General features: G+C 40.0%; 1 protein-coding gene across 3 annotated transcripts in view; it reads left to right on the top strand.

The window, feature by feature from the left end:
* FRMD3 (FERM domain containing 3) overlaps positions 1-15,225 on the top strand; it is a 293,007-nt gene extending 277,782 nt beyond the window's left edge. For 2 of the 3 annotated variants that reach the window (XM_032392981.1, XM_032392984.1), the window contains one exon: positions 9,840-13,695. In XM_032392981.1, the coding sequence (XP_032248872.1) occupies positions 9,840-10,435 (596 nt within the window). In that variant the 3' untranslated portion in view covers positions 10,436-13,695. Of the gene's footprint in view, positions 1-9,839; positions 13,696-15,001 lie in introns of those variants that run through there. The other variant, XM_032392982.1, reaches the window with a different exon arrangement.
* The last annotated feature ends 380 nt before the right edge of the window (positions 15,226-15,605 follow it).

The following is a 15,605-nucleotide window of genomic DNA, read 5'->3' as shown; positions in this document are numbered from 1 at the left end:
CTTTACATTATGCTACCGTGACCACAAGTGTAGTTGTTATTTATCACTATACAACCCTATTACAACACTATTAACTATATTCCCTATGCTGTATGTACCTTTTATCTCTGTGACTTACTCCTTTCATAACTAGAAGCTTGTATCTCTCACTCCCCTTCACCCATTTTGCACACCCCACCCTGGCAGCCATCAGCTTGTTCTCTGTATTTACGGGTCTGTTTCTGCTTTTGTTTTGTTTTTTATATTCCACATATAAGTGAAATCATCTTATATCTGTCTTTCTCTGACTAATTTCACTTAGCATAACACCCTCTAAGTCCATCTATGTTGTTGCAAGACCTCATTCTTTTTTATGGCTAGTTAATTTTCCATGGTGTATATAAACACCATATCTTCATTATCCACTCATCTATCAGTGGACACTTGGTTTGCTTCCATATCTTGGCTATTGTAAATAATGCTGCAATACACATAGGGGATGCATGTATCTTTGCAAATGAGTGTTTACATTTTCTTTGGGTAAATACTCAGTAGTGCAATTACTGGATCATACGGTATTTCTCTATTTCATTTTCTGAGGAACCTCCATACTCTCTTCCACAGTGGCTGCACCAATTTACATTCCCACCAACCATGCACGAGTTTTCCTTTTCTTCACAGCCTCACCATCACTTGTAATTTCTTGTCTTTTCGAGTCTAGCCATTTGACAGGTGTGAGGTTATCACTCTGACAGGTGATAAGCTCAGAGGTGAGGTTTTTGATATCCATTTCCCTGATGATTAATGTTGAACATATTTTCATGTTTCTGTTCACTCTGTCATCTTTGAAAAAATGTCTAGTCAGGTCCTCTGTCTAGTTTTTGTCAAATTGTTTTTTAGGTGCTGTGTTATATAAATTCTTTATATATTTCGTACATTAAACTCTTACCAGATGTATCATTTGCAGATATCTTCTCCCATTCCAGTAGGTTGCCTTTTCCTTCTGTTGATGTTTTCCTTTTCCATTTTCATTTTGATATAGACCTAATGGTTTATTTTTGCTTTTGTTTCCCTTGCCTCAGAAGACATACCTAGTAAAATGTTGCTAAGACATAGGAGTTTTATGCTTTCAGGTCTCACATTTAGTTTGTTAACCAATTTTGAGTTTATTTCTGTGTATGGTGTAAGAAAGTGGTCCAGTTTTTCTTTTGCAAGTCCAGTTTTCCCAGCACTGGGAAGAGACTGTTTTTCCCCGTTGTGTATCTTGCCTCCTTTGTCATTGATTAATTGACCATATAAGTGTGGGTTTATTTCTGGGCTCTCTATTCTATTCCATTGATCTATGTGTCTGTTTTTGTGCCAGATTACTACAGCTTTATAGTATATCTTGAAATCTGGAATTGTGATACCTCCAGCTTTGTTCTTTTTTCTTAAGATTGCTTTTGCTATTTGGGGTCTTTTGTGGTTCCATACAAATTTTAGGATTATTTGTTCTAGTTCTGTGAAAAAGACTGTTGGTATTTTGATAGAGATTGCATTGAATCTATAGATTGCTTTGGGTAGTATGGATATTTTAACGATATTCTTCCAATCCATGAGCATGTAATATCTTTCCATTTGTTAGTGTTGTGTTCAATTTCTTGTGTCAGTGTTTTATAGTTTTCAGAGCACAAGTCTTTCACCTACTTGGTTAAGTTTACTCATAGGTATTTTATTCATTTTGGTGCAACTGTAAATGGTATTTAGCACACTTAGTAAATGGAATTGTGTTCTTTCTGCTATTTCATTATTAGTGAATAGCAACAACCAATATCTATGTATTAATTTATATCCTGCAACTTTACTGAATTCATATATTACTTCTGGTTTTGGTGGAGCCTTTAGGGTTTTCTGTGGATAGTGTCATGTCATCTGTACATAGTGAAAGTTTTACTTCTTTCTTGCATTTTATTTCTTTTTCTTGTCTGATTGCTAGGACTGACTGCTAGGGCTTCCAGCACTATATTGAAGAAGAGTGGTGAGAGTGGACATCTTTCTCTTGTTCCTGATCTTAGAGTACTCTCAGTTTTTCACCATTGAGTATAATGTTAGCTGTGGGTTTACATATATGGCTTTTACTATGTTGAGGTATGGTCCCTCAAACCCTACTTTATTGAGAATTTTTATCATGAATGCTGTTGTACTTTGTCAAATGCTTTTTCTGCATCTATTGAGATATGATTTTTATCCTTCATTTTCTTAATGTGGTATTTCACATTGATTTGTGAATACTGAATAAATCCTCAGAATAAATCCCCCTTGATTGTGGTGAATGATGTTTTTAATGTATTGTTGAATGTGATTTGCTAATATTTTGTTGAGGATTTTGGGATCTGTATTCTTTAGGGAAATTGGCCTGTAGTTCTGTTGTTGTTTTGTTTTTGTTTCTTTTTTTTTTTTTTGTAGTGTCTGTCTGGTTTTGGTGTCAGGATAATGCTGGCCTTGCAGAATGTATTTGGAAGCTTTCCTTCCTCTCCCATTTTTTTGAATAATTTGAGGAGAATGTGTATAAACTCTTCTTTAAATGTTTGGTAGAATTCACCTGTGAATCCATCTGGTCCTGGGCTTTTGTTTGTCAGGAGTTTTTTGATCATGAATTCCATTTCATTGCTTGTAATTGGTCTGTTCATATTTTCTATTTCTGATTCATATTTTGAAGATTGTATGTTTCTAGGAAATTATCCAATTCTCCTATATTGTCTAATTTGTGGGCATACAATTTTTGTGGTTGTCTCTTATAATCCTTTGTATTCCTGTGGTGTCGGTTATTACTTCTCATCTTTCATTTAGGATTTTATTTGGTTCCTCTCTTTTTTCTTAGTGAATCTGGATAAAGGTTTATCAATTTTATCTTTTTGAAGAACCAGCTCTTGGTTTCATTGATTTTTTTTTTCTGTTGTGTTTTGTTGTTTTTTGTCTCTATTTCATTTATTTGTGCTCTTATCTTTATTATTTCATTCCTTCAATTAACTTTGGAATTTGTTCTTTTTTTAGTTCTTTTAGGGATGAGGTTAGATTGAGATTTTTCTTGTTTCTTAAGGTAGGCCTGTATTGTTACAAATTTCCCCCTTAACAACTGATTTTGCTGTGTCCCAAAGATTTTGAACTTTTGTGTTCATTTCAATTTCCTCTGTGATTTCTTCATTGACCCATTGATCAATCTCCACATGTTTTTTTTTCCTAGTTTTTTTTTTCTTGTGATTGATTTTTAGTTTCATACCTGTGTGGTTAGAAAAGATGCATGATGATTTCAATCTTCTTAAATTTATTGAGACTTGTTTGGTGGCTTAATGTGATCTATTTCATCTAATGTTCCATGTGTACTTGAAAGAAATGTATATTCTGTTCTGTATATATCTGTTTAGATCAGATGGACTTATGTGTTGTTCAAAGATATGATATCCTTATTGATATTCTGCCTGGATAACCTATCCATTGATGTAAATGTGGTGTCAAAGTTCTGTACCATTATTTTATTATTGTCAGTTTCTCCCTTTGTGTCTGTTCATTTTTTACTTTATATATTAGGTGATCCAACACTGGTTGCACATATATTTACAATTGTTATATCCTCTTGTTGGATTGATCCCTTTACCATTTGTAATGTCCTTCTTTGTCTCATTACAGACTTTAACGTCTCTTTTGTCTGATACAAGTATTGCTACCCTGGCCTTTTTTTAACTTCCATTTGCATGGAATTTTTTCCCCATCATTTCACTTTCAGTCTGTATGTATCTTTAGGTCCTGAAATGTGCCTCTTGTAGGCAGCATATAAATGGATTGGGTTTTTGTTGTTGTTTTTATTATCCGTCCTACTGCCCTATATCTTTTGATTGGAGCATTTCGACCATTTACATTTTGTTAGTTGATTTCTGGTTGTTTTTGTAGTTCTCCCTTTTTTCTTTTGTTCTCTCCCCTTGTGACTGATGACTTTCTTTAGTTTTATGGTTTCAACACCTTTCTCTTTATTTTTTGTGTATCTATATCAGGTTTTTTATTTGTGGTTACCATTAGGCTCATATATGACATCCTATATATATAGCAGTCTATATTAAGTTGATGGTCTCTTAAGTTTGAACACAGTCTAAAAGAACTTCATTTTTACTCCCCCCTCCACTTTTTTATGTATGTGTTGTCATATTTTACATCCTTTTATTTTGTGAGTTCCCTTAACTTTTAAGATATAATTGATTTTACTTCTGTCTTTTAAATTTTTTTTTTTTTTTTAGCTTGTATTTGTTCTACTTCCTTTATTGGATTTTTGCTTTTAGTTAGAAAATTGTTTTCTTTCATTATTTTCTACTTTCAACCATGGCCTTTTCTTTTCTACTTAAAGTCCTTTAACATTTCTTATAAGGCCAGTTTAGTGGTGATGACCTCCTTTAACTTTTGTTTTTCTGAGAACCTCTTTATTTTTCCTTCAATTTTTCTGTTTTGCTTTTAATTTGAGAGAAAGAGAGAGAGAGAAAGAGAGAGAGAGCAGGGGCGGGACAGAGGGAGAGGGAGAGCATGGAGCCTGATGCAGGGCTCAATCCCACAACCCTGAAATCATGACCTGAGCCGAAACTAAGAGTCGGGCACTTAACTGACTGCACCACCCAGGCACCCCATATTTTTCCTTAAATTCTGAATGATAGCCTTGCCAAGTAGAGTATTCTTGGTTGTAGGTTTTTTTCCTTTCAGCACTTTGCAGGCCAGGAGGGAGTGGCATGATATAGTTACAGTTTCTGCTGAAAAATCAGCTGATGGCCTTATGGGGTTTCCCTTGTACTAGTTGTAACTCGTTGCTTCTTTCTTGTGGGTTTTAAAATTCTAGCTTTATCTTTAATCTTTGACATTTTAATTATTTTGTGTAGACCTCCTTGGGGTTCATCTTGTTTGGAACTCTCTCTGCTTCCTGAACCTGGATGTCTGTTTCCCTCCACAGGTTAGGGAAGTTTTCTGCCCCCTCTCTCTTTTCTAGCTGGAACCCTTATAATGTGATTGTATGTTTGCTTGATGTTGACCAAGAGATCCCTTTACGTGTCCTCACTTTTATTTATTTATTTATTTATTTATTTTTAAGATTTATTTATTTATTTATTTGAGAGGGAATGAGAGCACAAGAGGGAAGAGGGCAGAGGGAGAAGCAGACCCCCCGCTGAGCAGGGAGCCCGATGCGGGACTTGATCCCGGGACTCCAGGACCATGACCTGAGCCGAAGGCAGTCGCTTAACCAACTGAGCCACTCAGGCGCCCCTACGTGTCCTCACTTTTAAAAATTCTTTCTAATCCTGCCTTCCAGATCACGGATATGTGCATTCTTCTGCATCTACTAGTTTGTTGTTGATTTTCTCTAGTGTATTTTTCATTTCAGTTATTGTATTATTCAACTCTGGTCATTTTTTATATTTTTCATTTCTTTTGTTTAGTTCTCAGTTCACCAGCTTTTTTCTCCAGGCCAGTGAGCATCTTTATGATCATTACTTTAAACTCATCAGGTAGATTGCTTATCTCCATTTCATTTAGTTCTTTTTCTGTGGTTTTGTCTTGTTATTCTTTCTGTGTTTGTTTCTATGAATTAGGTGGAAGAACTACTTCTTCCAAACACAAAGGAATGGTCTTGTGTATGGTCATCCCCTGTGTAAACTGTGTGTTCCTGGCGCTTTGGCTGGCTCAAGCTGTGACTGGTGTGGGCTGGGGTTCCAGGGCTCACTCTGCTGAGGGCACCCTGACAAAACTGCTGAAGCTGAAGTGGGTACAAGCCAGGGGGTCCTGGGGTACTCACACGGGGTGCACCCTGGTAGGTGGCTGGAACTGAGGCAGGTACTTGGCTGGGTGTTCCCAGGGTGCTTTCTGCAGGGAGTGCCCTGGCTAGGGTCGCTGGACCTGAAGCAGGTATGAGGGTGCCCTAGCAAGTCATCTGGAGCTGAAGTGCAATAGGCCTGAAGTGTTCCAGGGTACTTTGCTTCTGTGATACCTTGGTAAGATAGCTGGAGCTATAGTGAGCACTGATTAGGCACATCTCAGTGTGTGCTGTGCTGGGGCCACTCTGGTTGGACAACTGAAGGTGGTGTAGGCTAAGGTCCCATGATTCACTGAGGCAATAAGCTAGGGCTCCCAGCCCCTGCTCCCATCCATGCTATCAAGATGGAGGGAGACTGTAAAGTATGGTGGGTCACCAGCCTCTCTGACCTGGAGAGAGTTCCAGCAGCTCTCCTGACATTTGGCAGCGTTCTAGGGCTGGATCCTTTATATCCTTGCTGCTCTTTTAAACCACAGCTCTTTTTGTGTGCCCCAGGGCATGCAGGACTGGTCTGGGCTAGGTGCCCAGGGCTCGCTGGGGTGGCAGGCTGGTTATTCCATCCAGACCCTGTTCCCACCTGTGCTATCAAGGTGGAGGGGGAATGTAAACCATGGTGCTTGCCAGTCCCTCTGACCCAAAGAGAGTTCCAGCAGTTCTGCTGCCATCTGGCAGAGTTCTAGGGCTTAATCTTTTATATTCTAGCTGCTCTTTTAACCACAGCTTGTTTTCTGTGCTCCAGAGCAATGAATCCACGCACAGTCCCTCAGTACTATCCCTCCCCTGTGCAGTTTGCAGCATCAGGGGTAGGGGTTTCCTTCATTACAGTATCTCCACCTCTCTTGCCCTTCTCTGTGTTCTATCATGTTGTACAGAAGCTGCTACTTCAGCCCTCAGGTCTTCAGGAGGAACTGCACTATAACTAGCTGTAGATTTGGTGTGTATGTGGAGGAAGTATGTTCAGGGTCTTCCTATATTGCTATCTTAGATCAGAAGCCCAGCCATTGTTGTTTTAAATGTACTTTCTACCCTTTTCTCTTTTCCTTCTTGAATTTCCATAATGCCGATATTGTTTCTTTCATTGTGTCCCATAAGTTCTATGGGCTGTGACCTCACTCTTTTTCATTTTTTTCTTTTTGTTTTTCTGACTGGATAATTTGTCCAGTCATGCAGGTTGCTGATTTTTTCTTATGCATAGTCAAGTGTGCTTTTGAAGCACTCTATTGAATTCTTCAGTTATTGTATTTTCCAGCTCTAGGATTTTATTTTTTGATAGTTTCGATTTCTTTGTTGAACTTCTCATTTTATTCATTTTTCATTTTCCTAATTCTCTTTAGCCACCTATGCGTTCTTGTAGTTCACTAAACTTAAGAGGATTATTTTGAATTCTTTGACAGTTCACAGATCTCCGTTTCTCTAGGGTTAGTAATTAGTGCCTTAATTAGTATGCTTTGGTGTGGTCATATTTACCTGACTTATTATGGTGATTGATCACCAGTGAACTACTTTGGTATCTGCAAGTGGTAAGTGATCTCCTGTCCCAGACTTTGCAGGTTCATTTTGGCAGAGAGAGTTCTTCAACAGCTCTGTTTGGGTTTCTGAACGTGTCTACTGGTAACATCCTCGGGCAGGTAGGCCTACTGTTAGGGGCTATTTTGGGGGCATGGCAAGTGTGTAAGCTCTGAGGTCAAGGATGTGTGGGTGTACCACTGACTGAGAACAGCTGGGTAGGACTGCTGGCTTGGTTTCCTGCCCAAGTGAGGCTGTAGGATGGGCACCACAGTTGCCTGGATTCTCTGGGTAGTCTTACTAGATGGTCACGACTGGGTGTTATACTCAGCAGTTAAAGTGGGGTTATGAATTAGCTTCCCTGCCCTGCCAGGGCAGCAAGACAGGGCCCAGGGCCTGCATAGTTTGTTGTCTGGGGACCTGAATCAAGTAAGAGTGTGCATGGGATATCCTGGGCAGGTGAGGCTACCAGTTTTGCTCTGCAGGCAAGGAAAGCCCCAGGGTGTGTGCTCTCTGGGAGCAGGGCTGCTGGATGGGCCATGCAATTTCTGATGCGTTCTGGTGAAGTTCCTTGGTCAGTGGGGCTGAAGCCTCTTCAGCAATGAGTGGGGCTATGGATTAGTTTCCCTGCCTGGACACAGCAGGAGAAGCAGCTCAGAGGCCAGTAAGGCTCTTTGTTGTCCTTACCTTAGCTGACTCATGCTGCAGTTTTTCTGGCCAAACAGGACCCCTTGCTTTGCTCTGAAGGCAGTCAGCTCTACGCACCTACCCCTCAGCCTGAGAGTTGCCAAGTCATGTAGCTTACAGGTGTTCTCCCCAGCCCTTCCTGTCACGTGGGCCTGGGGACTACTCTCCACAGCCTCGAGCTGTGACTCAACCTCAACTCTTGCCTGGGAGGCCCCCTTCAAGCAACTTTTAATTTTCCCCATTAGGCTTTCTGGTTGAGAGGGGCCAGGAGCCAGGCTCTACAGAGTGTGGGACTAGGACTCAGTTTTTCTGCCCAGGGAGGGGACAGACCATGCTCCAGGGCTGATAAAACTCATCTGAGGACCCAAATTAAGCAGACCTGAACCCTGCTGCATTCCCAGGGGTCAGACGGTACCCCTGACTTGGTTCTGCGAATGAACAGAACCACTGTTCTACTTGGGCACAGCAGGTGTGCACTAGGTCTGCCCAGATTCAAGTGCTGCTTGTGGGAAGCCCCCTCCCTGCTCCTCTGTCCCAATCAGAGTCCCAGTTTTTGAACTCCACAGATTCCCCTATACTCATGAGGAGGCAAAGCCAGCTCCCTTGAAGCAACCCCCAATCCTGGATATCACCCCTGGGCTCTTCATTAGACTTCCAAGTATGGTGTCGGTCACTGGCCAGGGACGGGGCATTATGTAGCCATGACTCTACCCTTCTGGTGTGGTCTCTCTTGCTCTCTGTGGTGGAGTGGGATGCTTTAGCCTCACTCCCACGTTCTAGGAGTCTCTCCTTGGTGTCATGTCCAGGGATAGTTGTTTGCTCCCCCTCACAAGAACAACAGCTAAGTCCCGTATGACCTATGGTGGCATCTTGGTGATATCACTTCTTGCACGTCTTAGAAATCCTGAAATGTAGTAGTTAAAAACTGGTTTCTAGTTACTTAATGCACCTGGCTACCACTTTATCACATTGTAGATCCACCCTGAGGCACATGGCTTTGATAAAGCCAGACCTTTATTTCCCACTAGGATCCCAAGGCTCCAAATGAGGAGAGCTGGCCTTAGGCAACTCCGTTTGCCATCTGTTGACACAAAGAGCTGAGAAACCACTCTCCCCTGATAAACTTTAAGAAATAACATGCATGCCCTTTGACAAAGCAATTTTCAGACAGCTCTCTGTGGCAAATGAACTCAAACAAGAGGGTAAAAAAGCTTTTATATATAAAGATATCTCCTAGTATCTTTATTATTTTTTTTCTATAACTGCAATCTAAATGTTTGCCAATAGGCAACTAATTGATTGATTGAGTGGAGAATGTCTAAGTTAAAATGTTAAATGAAGGGAGCAAGTTGCAAGTTTGTACATACATGATTGCAGTTATATATAATTGCAGTCCTATAAAACTAGAAACCACTAACTTGTGCCTAGAAGGAAGACTAGAATACATAAAAAGTAGACTATCATTGAACAGATTCTATAATTTGTCATCCAATGAAGTATTACAGTAAATGCTGACTTCTAAAAGACACCACTCAAAATTACAATAGTGGTTTATTCTCTTATGCTTGCAGACCTGACCAAAGTTGGTTTGCAGACCGTAATTGTACATATAAATACTGTATTGTCAACCATTTGAGATGTGTTGCTTATTTTGGGTTTAGCATGTTGACTTTAGAGTCTTGTACTAAAATGACCTTGTTAAAAGGATTCCGCAAAATAATTTCATGGATTCCTTGAGTTCCTTTTTTTTTTCTTTTGTTAGTTTTCCATCTATAGATCTTCGTGGGGAAGGGATAAAACAACCTGAAATATAAAGTTAAGGAAAAAAAATGTCTCTTTACAGGTGTTCCATTACCCAAAGAAGACATTTCTGCCCCTGTGATCTCTAGCTCACCAGTGAAGGAAGCCCGGGAGTACAAAAACCCCCAGAGTGAAGAGGAAGAGAAAATCAAAGAAGAGCCCCTGACCATCTCCGAACTGGCCTACAACCCAAGTGCCAGCCTGCTCCCCACCCCTGTGGATGATGATGAGATTGACATGCTCTTTGACTGTCCATCGAGGCTGGAGTTGGAAAGAGAAGACACAGATTCATTTGAGGAACTAGAAGCAGACGAACATGCCTTTTTGATGGCCGAAGAAGAAGAGCTGAAGGAGGCTCGCCAAGCTTTGTCGTGGAGCTATGACATTCTGAGCGGCCATATTCGGGTGAACCCACTGGTCAAGAGTTTTTCCAGGCTCCTGGTGGTGGGCCTGGGGCTGCTGCTCTTTGTATTCCCCCTGCTCCTCCTCCTTTTGGAGTCAGGTATTGATCTCTCCTTCTTATGTGAAATCCGCCAGACGCCAGAGTTTGAGCAGTTTCACTATGAATACTACTGCCCTCTAAAGGAGTGGGTGGCTGGCAAAGTAAACCTCATTCTCTACATGCTGGGTTGCTCATAAAGTCCGTATCTCATATGACTAAGGGCTATATTCAATACTAGTGATTTGTTGGTTTTTGTTTTTTTAGCAAATGCCTGGTTCTGAATGGTCACAGGGCCATGACCAGGTGTTCCTTACTCATAACTGATTAAGTTAGCTTTCCATAATTCACTGCAGTTAAATAAGTTCAAGTCAAATACAGTTATTTTAGTTACAGGTCAGGAAGATGGCCTTTAAATAACCAAAAATATGTTTATTTTTTATTATACTACAGACATACTCTTTATCTATTATATCATAATACATAATACATTGAGCTGAATTAGATTTCCCCTTTTTTAATAGTTAGCACCATTATAAGGTTCAGAATCAGAATTTTAGTAACAACCCAAGAGAAAGTTTTTGAATATAATCCTTAGTGAAAACAACGTCCTCTAACCGATGCCTATACAACTAAATTTATGCTGGGCTTTTGTTTTCTGTTTTTTTAAAAATATTTTTATGTGTTCAAAATATTTTGGTAAATTTTTAGCAAAAAAAGAAGCCTCCTGGAGTTATTTAAGTGTACAGATTGTAAGACTAATGCGCAAAGGGTATGTCAGGAATTTTTTAATGTTTTGGCACTGGTTTGTTTTTTACAATATTTTTGGCTGAACCAATGGCATAATTTGTTGTTACCTGCGTATGAGATGGTAGAAAGACACTGTAGTAAGTAAGCTCTTGAAATGGATGATGGAACTGGAGGATGTAGAAACGAAGACTCAAGTGGACACAGGGTGGTCCATTTTTTCAAAGTATTTGGACAAGATGACTTACTACCTTCATTTGCATTCCGTCCATACATTTTGGTTGGGGATGCAGAACATTTTAAAGGAAAAAAGTTAAAAGTTACACTAGTTAATTGCATATTATTGTACATTAAACCCAAGAGTAGAAGCAGATGGGCATTGGGCAAGTAGCAAAACAGTTCTGGTGAGGCTGGTATGCAAGGGGTGGTAGGCAAACCATCTTTTATGAAAGTGGTGGTAATGCATGGTAGTGGATGATGTAAAGAATGTGCACTTGCTGTCCGAGTTGACATGAATATATTTAAGTGGATCTGAATAAAGGTGGAGAAACCTTAAGGCATATTTTTTGGGTCCCTCATGCTATTCATTGATTCGATGGAAGAAATTTCAAAAGAAGTGTAAGAGAGAGGATATGAAAAGAATGGAGTTTGGCTTTTTGATAAATGCTGATGATCTTCCTATGTGGTGGCCATTATCCTCTTTTCCTTTCCTGGTTTTCTTAAGATCTTAACTCATTTCTAATTGGGGCTTCCATTAAGAAAGTGGAAGGGACTCATTAGAGGATCTAGCATTTCCGTCTGGGTGAAATAGTAAAAGGCCTCTCTAACCAGATAGTAGAGGGAACAAATGTTCTAGTACCTTCCTTCATACCATAAGCTCCACCATAGAAAGAAAGGCTCTGTTGCTTCCCCAGGCAGAGTACTTACCAATACTGCGATATAACTGAGAAAGAAAAGAGTATGAAGCTCAGGGCATAGTGCATTGGAATTTCTCCATGGACTGAGAATATTCTATTGCCTTCATTTACAAAGAGATTGGGCGCCTGTATTCTCTCCTTAACTGTAATAGATGCTCCAACTCTATCATTAGCATCATTTCTAAATTGGCCATTCATGGGAGCTCTGAGTGCTCTATTAGACATTTAAGTTTGCAAATAATAAGTTTTAAAAGCCTTCAGTTGAACAAACTAGAATATACATTTGCTATTAAGTTTGTAAGGTATTCTCTCCCATGTGCTTTCAGTGATTTATTTTGCTTTTTATTGAAGAATATTTAATACCTGAAATTTGATACCAACATAGAATATATTTTATATAGTTTATGTTGGAAGTTTTCAAATGGCCAGCTTTGAAATTGAACCCCTTTGTTATGACTTCCAAGTCCTATGTTCTGACAAAAGGGTACCCCAGTGTAGTCTGCACAGAATTAGTCCCCCTTGTAATCATGCTTCATACCATTTCCTTTGAAGTTCAAACCATAACCAACCTAGGCCCTGCCCTTTTAAAGTAATATTAAATATTTTTTAATTATGGAAATATATGGCCCATCATAAAACACTGAAAAATACTGACAGGATCAATACCCCACAAAATCCAACCATGCAGATTTATATTGGGGAGTAATCAATATATTTTAACATTTCCAGCTAACATCTCTTTTAGGCAAAAACGTCATTATTGAATAGAAATGTTTTTAAGCGAAGGAGTTAACAGAATAGGGTCTGCTGAATTTAAGCAACAGCCACCAAACATAAAACTGGGATCCTAAGATGCCATTTTGTCGGGATAGAATCAGCATTTTAGAAATATCCACTTCAGTTTTGTTAGGAGAGAGTCGCCCACTGCCTGAATCAAATGAGGAGAAAAGTGCTTCTAAAGATGGAGAGTATATAACAGTGAGACACAGAATTCAAAGCAAGTGTGTGAGTATATGTATATTCCATATTATTGGTATAGGTGTGTTTATGTATGAATCTGTATATATGTGTGTATTTGTATACACACAACTGATACACCTTTCAAACATAGTTGTGTTTATTTTTCCCCAATTGAGGAGTTTGTGACATGTTATTATTCCTTTTCCCTCTCAGATACCATGGGATAAAACCCACACTCTCAAGGTTTCAATTTTCCATGAAAACAACAGTGTGTACATTTGTGGTTATATATACACACATATATGGCAAATACATATACACACACAATCTTGTCTTTAGTGCTAATGCAAGTTGGATCATTAAAAAAATGTAGGTAAAGTATCGTGTATTTCTGTCTGTGCTTGGAACATACTGTAAAATGTTATGTATTTGGAATATATTTTGTGGTTTGTCTAATATTTATAAAGACAACTCTGGGAAGAATTCAAAAGGTGATTTCATTGAAATACTAGAGATATGGGGGCCATGTTACCTGTGATTGGAGCCTTATCTTTGTATAGTAAAATCTGCATTTCTATGTCAACATCCAGATTGTTTTATATGTTAATATGGTGGCAGGAATCCCTAATAAAAATACTCTGGGGAAAAATGTTTCTGCAATCATTTAGTTTTATTCAGGCTATTTATGCAAATTTACTTTGTTGGAACTACAGAAAGGTACCATATAGGACCATGAATGAGGTCACCCTTGAATGGTGATAGTATGAAAAGAAAATCACAGGTAATGGATGGGATTAATCCTTTGCAGAAATCACTCAGGCTAAAACCAGGAATATTGAGTGTACTGAAAATGGACCCAAACATAAAAGATAGCTATAGCATTAAGATAACTAGAGAAATAGCAGAGCATGGAGAAAATAGATGAGAGGTGTTCTTCATTATAGATAGGAGGAAGGATTTCCAAATGTTAAAAATTAGTAGGTCATCAGTTCTGGCAGAAAAGGCTGCTTTCCTGTGCCAGGGAGAGCTACATCAGACTCAACTCTCCCACACTTGCCATGAAACTTTGATCTGTTCATGGACCCCGGAAGAACCTTATTCTTCTACTCTTGTCTTCCCCTCCATCCAGCATGGCCTGAAAGGCCTACTGCTTTGGTTTATCACAAAGCTAACAACTCCATCCCTGACTGCTAACTCAGAAGCTGTTACTGTGAATGAAGCAAAAGGAAGCCCTCTCTACAGTAGGAACACCACGATGTCAAGCCAAATTGTACCTCAGCTGTGGTGGCCTCTTGAGTCTGTCAATCTCTGTTTTACTGAGCTATAATTGACATAAAATTATATTAGTTTTAGGTATAAACATGATTAGATATCTGTATATGTTGTGAAATGATCACACAAGGAGTTGAGTCAGTATCCTTCACCTCACAGAATCACAAAATTTTTTTCTTGTGATGAGAACTTTTAAGATCTACTCTCTTAGCAACTTTCAATACAATATAGGATTGTTAACTAGAGTCCCCCTTTGTATATTACATCTCCAGCCAGAACTTATTAAAACTGCAAGTTTGTACCTTTTGATCACCTTCATCCATTTCACCCACCTTGGGGGGTAGGGTGTGGTGGGGAGTGGTCTGTCAAGTTCTTACTCAGCAGTTGTCAGAGGTCCAGGCTGTAGAGTAGAGGCATGAAAAAGAATTCTGTGGTTATTATTCAGGCATGAGGTGACTTAGGGACCTACAGTCCCAGCTCCAGCAGCTGTAGCCAGCACCATTGTTTGGCTTAGTATCTGCAGACTGGAAGGTTCACATGGAGTGACCCTTGGCTACTTATTCCTTGAGCAGTCCAGGCTCCTGACCCAACCTCACCTCTTGGGAGAAACCCTTTTCCTTATTCCTCCATTCTTTGCTTAGCCAAGTAGGGAAAATCTCTCCTAACCACATGCCAGCCTGGAAGGAAAGAACTGGGGAGAAGCTTCCACCTCTCAGGTGACTTCGGGATGGTTGTGGTTGATGAGTTTGAGACTCTTTGGGCCATCTTTCTCTACTGGGTGGAGATCATGTACTAAAGGTCCCTGCTTACTTGTCCTCCTGCTTCTTCTCTCTCTCTCTCTTTCTCTTGGACCTGCTTTTGGGCTTCCAGTCTACATGCAGTAAACAGACCCAGCAGGACCTGCCCATGGTGGGCCCAGCCAGGACTCGGCTCTCCACCTTCCAGCCGCGGTCTGTGATGGGTGGGTAAGTTTGGCAAGCCCCGCCCAGTGGGCTCAGCTGTCATCACTTCAGAGAGGACAGAAGAAGCCCTCACCTGGGTCTCAGATCCCAGCTGTGTTCTCCAATCTATTAATAAAATGGATTTTAACTCTCTCCTGGCCCTTGTGTCTACTGTCTACTGGGAACTGGGGTGGTGGCTGGGGGAAAGATTCACACTAAGTACACTCAAGAATATTTAGGATCTCTGCCACCTCCAATGTCGCCAGCAAGGAAAGAAAGGAGAAGGCTGCTTCTGGCTGAACCTTAGGCGTCAGGGGGTGTCTGCCACTGCCACTCGCCCTGACTGGTCTTGTAAGTGGGTGAGGGAACTTGAGACTTAATATTAGTAAAGAACGAGGGGTTAGTTGGAACCACACATCCCTATTCTTTATCCATAGCTGATGCTTACCCCAAATATCTCCTTGGAAAGAGAACTAAGGCCACTTTCCTGGTTATAAAGGAGAGCTCGTAGTAGGACAAAGGATATACTTTCT

This window comes from Phoca vitulina, unplaced genomic scaffold (genome assembly GCF_004348235.1).
Source record: "Phoca vitulina isolate PV1807 unplaced genomic scaffold, GSC_HSeal_1.0 scaffold70, whole genome shotgun sequence".
Classification (NCBI taxonomy): domain Eukaryota; kingdom Metazoa; phylum Chordata; class Mammalia; order Carnivora; family Phocidae; genus Phoca; species Phoca vitulina.
This window is presented reverse-complemented; position numbering and strand designations above follow the sequence as displayed.